The 8,741-nt window shown below is 39.1% G+C and overlaps 1 protein-coding gene across 1 annotated transcript; it reads left to right on the top strand.

Annotated features, from left to right (window-relative positions):
- Positions 1-3,540: 3,540 nt before the first annotated feature.
- cacng3a (calcium voltage-gated channel auxiliary subunit gamma 3a) lies at positions 3,541-8,166 on the top strand. Its single transcript, XM_088302850.1, has 4 exons — positions 3,541-3,923; positions 5,119-5,202; positions 5,976-6,116; positions 7,511-8,166. The coding sequence occupies exons 1-4, from the start codon at positions 3,713-3,715 to the stop codon at positions 8,029-8,031; spliced, it is 957 nt and encodes a 318-aa protein (XP_088158976.1). The 5' UTR covers positions 3,541-3,712; the 3' UTR covers positions 8,032-8,166.
- The last annotated feature ends 575 nt before the right edge of the window (positions 8,167-8,741 follow it).

Here is an 8,741-nt window from a genome sequence, read left to right as displayed (position 1 = left end):
TGGCTCAAATGAATGACTCCCAAAACAACCCATTTTTTGTTTTTGTTTCGTTTTAGTTTTGTGAGTTCTTCATTCAGATCAACATTTTGGGTTATTCAATTAATTAACCTAAAAAGTTATATCAAATGAATAACCCATAAAACTAAGTTTTTTTTATACAAAACCTTTTTGTAGGTTTGTGCTTTCATTCATTTTACCCAACATTTTGGGCTACTCATTTAACCCAAAAAGTTAACTCACGTGAATAACCCACCAAACCCACACTTTTTGGGTTAAATGAATAACCCAATAATTGGGTTATTTTTTACTGAACAGGTGGGACTGTGTCATTCTAATTAAAAATTGGAAATTCTTGACCTCATACCATTATTCAGATTCTCACCAAAAAGTTTCACGTCCTTCTTCTGGCCACATCCACACAAGGTTTTGCGGAAATCAGTCTTGTAATTTTTGACTAATCGTAAATCAAAACAAAATCTGTCATTGTTGTGCTTGGCAGAGGTACAAAAAATAATAATAATAATAATAATAATGTGTTTCCAGGAGTTCAGTGTCAGCTTGTCAATGCGGAGGGCAGCAACGAACAATGTCGCAGCATGTCTATTGATTCGCCGGCATGTTTGTTGTTTTTCCTTCTTGCCAAAGTCGGATCATGAACATTCCATGATCAATATGTCATGTATGTTATTTGCTGTCACAAACACAAACACACATGCACCCTCATATGCAAGCATGCACGTGTCTGTGCAGGGTGTAGTAGCGGGTGGGACGTCTTGTCTTCCAAATGAGCCCTTTTTCTCTATGACATCAAGACAGCCTGCGCTCTTACTCGGAGGCACGATGAGCTTTACTTGCGTTTAAATCACTTTCGATTGGCGACACATGTCCGCATTGCCAAATGCAACAGTAACTCAAATTCTTTCATTATTCAGAGGTGACAATTAAATCATCCAAAGCAGTGGTTGTCAAACTTCTATCACAAAGTACCACCCTATGGAAAAAGTATTAAGACGTAATTTATGTGAAGGTTCCTAAAAACACGTTCAAATGTTTAAAAATGCGAATATACTGCACTTAAAAGTTAAATATAACAGAACTCGTTCTATGCTTAGACACGCTTAGAAGTCTCAAGAAAGGCAGAGGGGTCGCAATTGTACCTTACACTTTCCACTTCTCAACATTTTTTTTTCGATTAATTGATCAATCGGATTTAAATAAACATTTTTATTGCCATCCCTTTATCAAAAAAACTTGGCAGGGCATAAAATGCACAAACAAATTTAATTGTGATAGAGTTACTGAGTTAGTCTCTTACATGTCAGAAAACAAGCAAAATGTAGATAGATAATCAGTCTGATTTCTTGGACGACTACAGAAATCAGAATATTTACATTTGTGGCTGAAATTCCAAGGATTTGGACAATATTAAATTAAACAAGGTATCTAAACAGCTGATTATAAAAATAAATAAATAAATAGCGATTGATGTGATGACCGATTAGTTGTCGATTCATCGATTAGTTATGAGTTATGAGGCCAATTTTATAGCCCACCTTTAGTTGGGTCTGTGGTCAAAAGTTTTGGAACGCTTCTTCTTCTTCTCCTTCATGTGGAACAAATCTCAGTAAAATCAAACCGCCACAGATTTTGCTCAACTGAGCTGTCGTGACAGCTGCACGGACGGAAAAGTGATCTTCGGATGAGAGCGGAGGTAATGGCTGGATTTCATGTGAAAAGCGCTCGCAAATGCAAAAGCAACTCTTGCCCAAAATGATTATTGAATGAACACCATCTCTCATCTCCTCTCTGGCGCCATGTATGCGCTCACCTATAGTGCTATACTGTCTTTGTGATGCAGCTCCTCCTATGCATGCCATACTGTATATTGCTTTATTTTTTTATTTTTTTTATGATTATTTTATCTTTTTTTGTGCTTTTTGGACACAGTCGACCAGAGTCAGTGACGAGGAGCTCATGAGATTGTGTGCAATGAACATATAAAAGTAGTTGTACTTGTTATTATTCTGTATGTGTTTCAGTGTATGTGTAAATAGGAAAGGACTCCAGTTTGAGGTTGTTCTCGCAAACATCTCCTCGACCGTTTTGACTGGTCTCATAACAGCACCTAACACTACCTGCTTTTTCTTTTCTTTTTTTATTAGAGCTCCAAGTGGTGCTTTTAAATTTCGGAATGAAATTTAAACAGATTTTTTTTTTTGCTAGGGCCCGACCGATTAGGGACTATTTATTTATTTATTTATTATTAGTTAAAAATATATAATGAAATAAATGACAAACTAGTGTGTGTCTAACTTTACAACAGAGAGGAAAATTGGTAAAAATCAGCTTCTTTTTTTTTTTTTTAATATTTTTTATTATCATTTTGTGGGGAAGAGAGGAAATGTTTGAATGCCATCATCTTTATTTTATGTTGCATTGTGTTCATTTGCAAAAGAAAAGAAAATAAATTGGTTAAAATTGGCAGATTCTAAAAGAGCAAACATCAGTTGATTAAATCGGTCAAGCCCTGTTTTTTTTTTTTAACCATCCCAAAATTCTGTGTAAAGAAATTGAACATCTAAAAAAAGTCTCGGAAATTTAAATTTGACACAGATATACTTCCATATGATAGAAGTCCCCAAAATGCCCTCTTGGAATGGTGTTTATTATTTTTGAGTTACTGAATCAACTTTTTGGGGCCTAAAAATGCCTGAAAACTCACTCACTTTTGCAAATCTATCCTTTTGAAAATGGTTTTTATTTACGGGACTGGAAGTCAGACGAACTTTACCCAATTTGCCCAAATATCTGGTCAAAAGTATTGGGACGCTCCTTATAGACAGATGGGCAATGTGAATGGCTTCAAAGTTTGATGGTAATTTGGAGGTGCAAGGGCACTGCTTGCAGCTCTAATTAAGTTTTAAATTCGTTTCGGAGCTTCACGCTCCCATCAGTGACCGTTTTGAGCAGAGGAAGAAAAGTAAGAAGGGAACATTGATGACTACTATGCAAATGAAGAGGAAAATTTGGATGACTTTTATATAAATCGACCTGTGTAAGAGTTGCTACTCTCATGTTGCATGCGCCGTCATTACCTGCGCGTAAGGCATCCACATTAAAGTATGGATAGGTCTCTGCCTCTGATTCTTGTGTCTCAATCATACATCCAGCCTTTTTCTCTAGTCCTCGTCCTCATTGCCACAGAGACCAGAAGAGTGACAGAATGGTATAGAACAGGAGTGGGCCGGACCAGGAGCTGATGGATGGAGTGCTTTGGTAACGTCACCTCATCAGAGAAAAAAAGAAAAAAAACATTTAATTTTGAATGAAAGTGAGCAAAACAATTACAACAATATATATGTCTTTGAAAAACCACAGTATTTAGAAAATAAAACGTTAACAAGGCTTATGCATTTATTTATCAAATTAATTTGACGCACACGCACACACAAATGCGGCGGGGGTGTGGTCTTGCTCCAATGAGTATCAAGCAGCATCTCCATCACAGTAGACCGTGCGCACATTGTGAGCAGCTGCTGTACTTTCCGTCTCATCTGTTGTTCTCAAAGAATTCCATCGGATAAACGTCTTTGGCCCTTGGACCTCTGAAGGTTGAAATAAAAAGAAGCACAATGTTCACTTGCAAAAGATGCACAGAAAAGTCGATTGTCATTCAAGCAAGTGACTCCAAAGGCAAGAGTTTTTTGGCGGCATGAGGCTGTGCAACCGCGGCGTGATGATGCTGATGACCACGGCGGGGGCCTTCTGCGCCTTCAGTCTCATGACCATCGCCGTTGGCACCGACTACTGGCTGTACTCGCGTGGGATGTGTCGCTCCAAGAACCAGGGCGACAACGAGACGGTCCGCAAGAACGAGGAGGTGCTCACCCACTCGGGCTTGTGGAGGACCTGCTGCACTGAAGGTAAGAAAAAAACGTTTTGGTCATTAATTTTCCTTTTTCTTTCTTTTTAAGTAATATTATTATTATTAAAATTGTATTGCATTATTGTATGTTTTTTTTAATCGTTGTTACAATATTATGGTTCTTGTTCAACTTTGTGTAATATATTGTATGCATTTTTTTTTTTTTTTAATAATTTTATTTGACTTCGCATGTTATTTTCAATAAATTTTTTTTAGCTGAAAATTGAAAAAGTAACTTGGGTAGTTAACTTTACTGATTAATTGACTATAAAAGAAACTTGATTGATTTTAAATCCAAACGTATTGTTTTGTCAGTTTTTAAGATTTCAGCGAGAAATGTTAAATATCTTGTGCAATAAATAATACATTGAATAACATTACATTATACTAATTTTAATCCTCACAGGGCCTTGCCCCAATTATACATCCCCCCATTTCTTCATTTTGCAATGGCGGAGCTACAATGTGGTTCCAACAGAGTTTAATATTACATATGGAATGGAGTCCCAATTTGACATGGTCATTTTAACAACCTTATTATATATATAATATTGAGGAAAGTGTACACGGTCGTGTGTTTTTCGGCCACACTGTTGCCACACTGTTGCTTTTTCACATGACCTTTTTTTTTTCCACAAGTTGCAGCCATCCAGTGAGTTTTGTTTTTGTAACCATAGCGATGGAACCACGTCATCAATACCAGTCAATTGGCGTTGTGCATAGGGACATATTCGTCAATATATCCCCACGTGATGCATGCGTGGGGGGTCAAAGGGCATTGAGAGCAGCAAGCAAAGTTAGAATTTCCAGCGTGCGCCGAACATAACAAACAACAAGGGAGATTCCTATGCATTAAACGTGGACATTGGTTAACATTTTATACCAAACCTTCTCATCAGCTATCGTGAAAATGATCTAAAGCTTTAAAAAAAGAATAAAGGTTTCGAAGCCACCAAGTTTAGATCAGAACTGAAGCCAAAGCAGGGAAATCAATAGCAAAGCCCATCAGACGATGCACATCCCATTAAGCATTATCCAAGTGACTATTAGAGGGAGAGAGCGTCCAAAGTGGACTGGGTCAACGCAAAATAGCGGCTGTCAATCACTTGTAAAGTGTGTCATGCTTTGAAATAACGGAACGCAATACTATAAAATCATCGAAAATATTTCCATTCTCATTTGCTTCTCCGCAGGAACATTCCGAGGCGTTTGCAAGGACATCGATCACTTTGCAGAGGATGCAGACTACGAGCAGGACGCCGCAGAATATTTGCTACGTGAGTACCTACTGAGCTCCCATCGTAATATGCGGAGTATTTCAAATGTTTCTCAGAATATGATTAGAATTGAATGATGGATGGATGGATGCACATGCACAAGTACAGCGCAATGAAATTCACTTATCAGTTGCAACCTGTCAAAGAGACAAAAAAAAAAAAAAAGAAGAATTTTCTTTGGTAAAATAGAAAAACGTAAGGGCTGTCAAACTAATTTATGTCACGGGCTACATTGTATTTATACTTTCCCTCGGATGGCTGTTATGACTGTTAACTCAAATAAAATTGCGATCGCCTAATATTACCTATACACAACAAATTGATAACTATTTTTTTAAATGAGAGTCCAGATAAACTGTTCAAATATTATTACATTTGTTTTAAAAGGGGAATTGGTAAAAGTTAAATTAATTTTCAATTTTGGTATTTTAGCAAGAAACATGAAGTCGAAGCACATAATTTGCTTTTGCGGGCCACATAAAATGATGTGGCGGGCCAGATCTGGCCCCTGGGCCTTGAGTTTGACACATGTGCTCTACTTGATTTGGAATGAAACATTTGAAAATGTGCATTTGCAAGAATGCGTGTCACTTGTTTCATTTTTGAAAGAATTTTTTTCGTTGTTGTTTAATGCCCACAAACCTGGCAAGCCACCGATTTGTCGCCTCATGAAGCTCGTGTGCTTGGAGCTCTGAAGATTATTACGATTCTTAAAATTGTTTGGCTTCATCACTTAACATTCGTAATACAGTAACTATAAATCTTCCTTTCAGGGGCAGTGCGGGCATCCAGCCTCTTCCCGATCCTCAGCGTGGGATTGCTATTCCTTGGAGGTGTGTGCGTGGCGGCCAGCGAGTTCTACAAGTCACGCTACAACGTCATCCTGACGGCGGGCATTCTCTTTGTCTCTGCAGGTGTGTAAATTCAACCATCAATAATAAAAAATTATATGGCATCGGGAAATCCGATAAATAGATAAATTGTGATATCACTATTAAATAAAACTGTCACCGAGCAGGAACGGAAGCTATGATGTCTGCCTCCAAATGTGAAGTACCAACAGCGGCCTGTGAGAGGCAGCATTGTGCAACAAGGCATCTAGACGCTCTAATCAATATTGGACAGTTTTAACATTTGAACATTTACAAAGCACTCCGCGCCAAAAATGGGATCAAGTCACATGTAAGGAAGTTCCACCTCCAGTCATTTTGTCTTGGGCAAGTTGGGTCATTCGTCTTAACTGCAGTATCTGGTCTTCATATAGCAAGATGTCAGAAAATGATTGTTTGCCAATTTATCTTACCTGAATATACAAGAACTCAAAATCCTAAATAAACCTATCACATAAATTGTTCACACAATCTTTTCATGGCACAGCACTGAAGAATTACACTTTGCTACAATGTAGTCAGAGTATAGCTTATATAACGGCCGGTGTCAATTTACTGCCCCCCTCAAAATAACAACACACACATTCGTGTTAAAGCATTAGCAATAAAAGTGAGTACACCCATAAGTGAAAAAGTTCAAACTGTCCCCAAAGTGTCAATATTTTGTGTGGCCAGTCTTATTTCCACTGCCCTGCCTTGAAACCTCTTGGTCGTGGAGTGCAGCAGGGATTCAAATGTTGCTACTGGAATCCTCGTCCACTCCTTTGTGATAACCTCACGTAGCTGATGGACATTAGAGATGTATTTGTTGCACTCCAAAAACAGTCCAGTCAAAAATAACCCAACTTGGGTCGAAAAGGGACTGACACAACTATCGGGGTTATTCAGTTAAAGCCAAAAGTTGAGTAAAACCTCGCCCTGAAAAAAAAAAAAATGTTGACGCAACATACTTTTAAAAAATGTTTTGTACACTATAACCCACAAAATGAATAAATCCAAAAATTAGGTTAATGTTTTTTTTATCCAATTTGGGTTATGTTTGACCCAACAGTTTTTTTCCAATTTTTTTTTTACAAAAAGGTTTTGTACAAAATAACCCACAAGCTGAATACAAATGAAAATTGGTCAGTCCCTTTTTTGAACCAATTTTGACATCACCGTTTTTTAAAAATATTTTACAAAATCGATTGTTTTGAACAAACCAACCCACAAAACGAATAACCCAAAAAGTTGACCCCGTTTGGGTTAGTTTGTAGAGTGTCCTTTTCATTTGAGGATGCCTCACGTATGCTCGATAGGGTTTAGGTCTGCCCAGTTTAAAAAAAAAAAGACATGGATCAGCTAAGGGGTACAAGAGAAGAGAAAAGGTTCAAATTTATCCTGATTGTCGGCATCTTGTTTTGTTCTTGACTCGTTAGGTTTGAGCAACATCATCGGCATCATCGTGTACATATCGGCCAACTCCGGCGACCCCAGCCAGAGCGACAACAAGAAGAGCTACTCGTACGGCTGGTCCTTCTACTTTGGGGCGCTGTCTTTCGTCTTGGCCGAGATGGTGGGCGTGCTGGCCGTGCACGTGTTCATCGAGAAGCACCGGCAGCTCCGTACCAACGGACGGCCCTCTCTGATCAAACCGCCCATCTCGCGCGGTTTGTCCAACTACCGCAACCGCTACTATAACAACCGCCCCCGCAGGCACAGCAGCAGGAGCATCCACAGCGGCACCGCCGACTCGGCCCCCGACCCTCTGCGATCACTCTCATCAGGGTCCAAAGTGGCCGCCTTGCCGGGGTTGCCCCCTCCGGTCACCTCGGAGTTCATGCTTTACGCACTGAAGGATGCGGACCTGATGTTGGACGGTCTAACCGCCGTGCCTCAGGACGCCGATGACTTGATTCCAGGAAACTGTGCGTCCAATAGGAGAACAACCCCAGTCTGAGCAGAAACATGACAGGAGCATGTCATCTTTTTCGAGACACAAGGAAAGGGACTTAAATGCCAGAAACAACTACAGCAGTTGCTTGTAGACATTTTACACAGAGACCCACCTAAACACGTAGTTAGCTCGCCACGTACTAGCATCATGACCAACATTGCGGTAGTGCACACTCATCGTCACGAGTGGGCCAAAGGGGGCCATGTCCGCTTACAAAAATAATTTTGCCCCCCCCCAATGCAGTTCACCCTTCAGACTGGTTTCCGGTGACAGTTTGCATTAGCTAATAACCAAGGTTGCAATTTTCTATTCTTGACACTTAACCTGGTTTAATAATACAAGGTCAGGCAAAAATGACCCGACACATTTGTGGGTTAAATAAAAGGCAAATAATATATATATATATATATATATATATATATATATATATATATATATATATATAAATATTTGATTTATTATGTTTTACAAATTTAAATGAATTATTGTCCATACACTGTCAAAGGCGTTCACGAAAATCCAGGATTTCTGAAGTTGCCAACCGATAACAAGATCGTGTTTCGAGCTTGTACGTGTTCATGTCTACCAAGACTGAAGTGCAAACGGAACACTCATTGTGTGGCAGTTCCAGATTCGTTTGTTTTGATAAACGTTTCCACAATGGAAGCATGATGCTCACCAGTCCATTCATGGCGGCGACTGAAAACGAAACG

The sequence above is a fragment of the Idiotropiscis lumnitzeri genome, chromosome 8, assembly GCF_059441095.1.
Source record: "Idiotropiscis lumnitzeri isolate Australia: NSW breed Sydney's pygmy pipehorse chromosome 8, RoL_Ilum_1.0, whole genome shotgun sequence".
NCBI lineage: Eukaryota > Metazoa > Chordata > Actinopteri > Syngnathiformes > Syngnathidae > Idiotropiscis > Idiotropiscis lumnitzeri.
Note: the sequence above shows the minus strand (reverse complement) of the source record. Positions and strands in the feature narration are given on the sequence as shown.

What these genes read in the sequence shown, in the direction of transcription:
- cacng3a (XM_088302850.1), top strand. Translation starts at nt 3,713, where the DNA reads ATGAGGCTGTGCAACCGCGGCGTGATGATGCTGATGACCACGGCGGGG. An exon ending in CGCCGCAGAATATTTGCTAC is followed by an intron (nt 5,203 to 5,975) that starts GTGAGTACCTAC and finishes TCTTCCTTTCAG; the next exon opens with GGGCAGTGCGGGCATCCAGC. An exon ending in CATTCTCTTTGTCTCTGCAG is followed by an intron (nt 6,117 to 7,510) that starts GTGTGTAAATTC and finishes TTGACTCGTTAG; the next exon opens with GTTTGAGCAACATCATCGGC.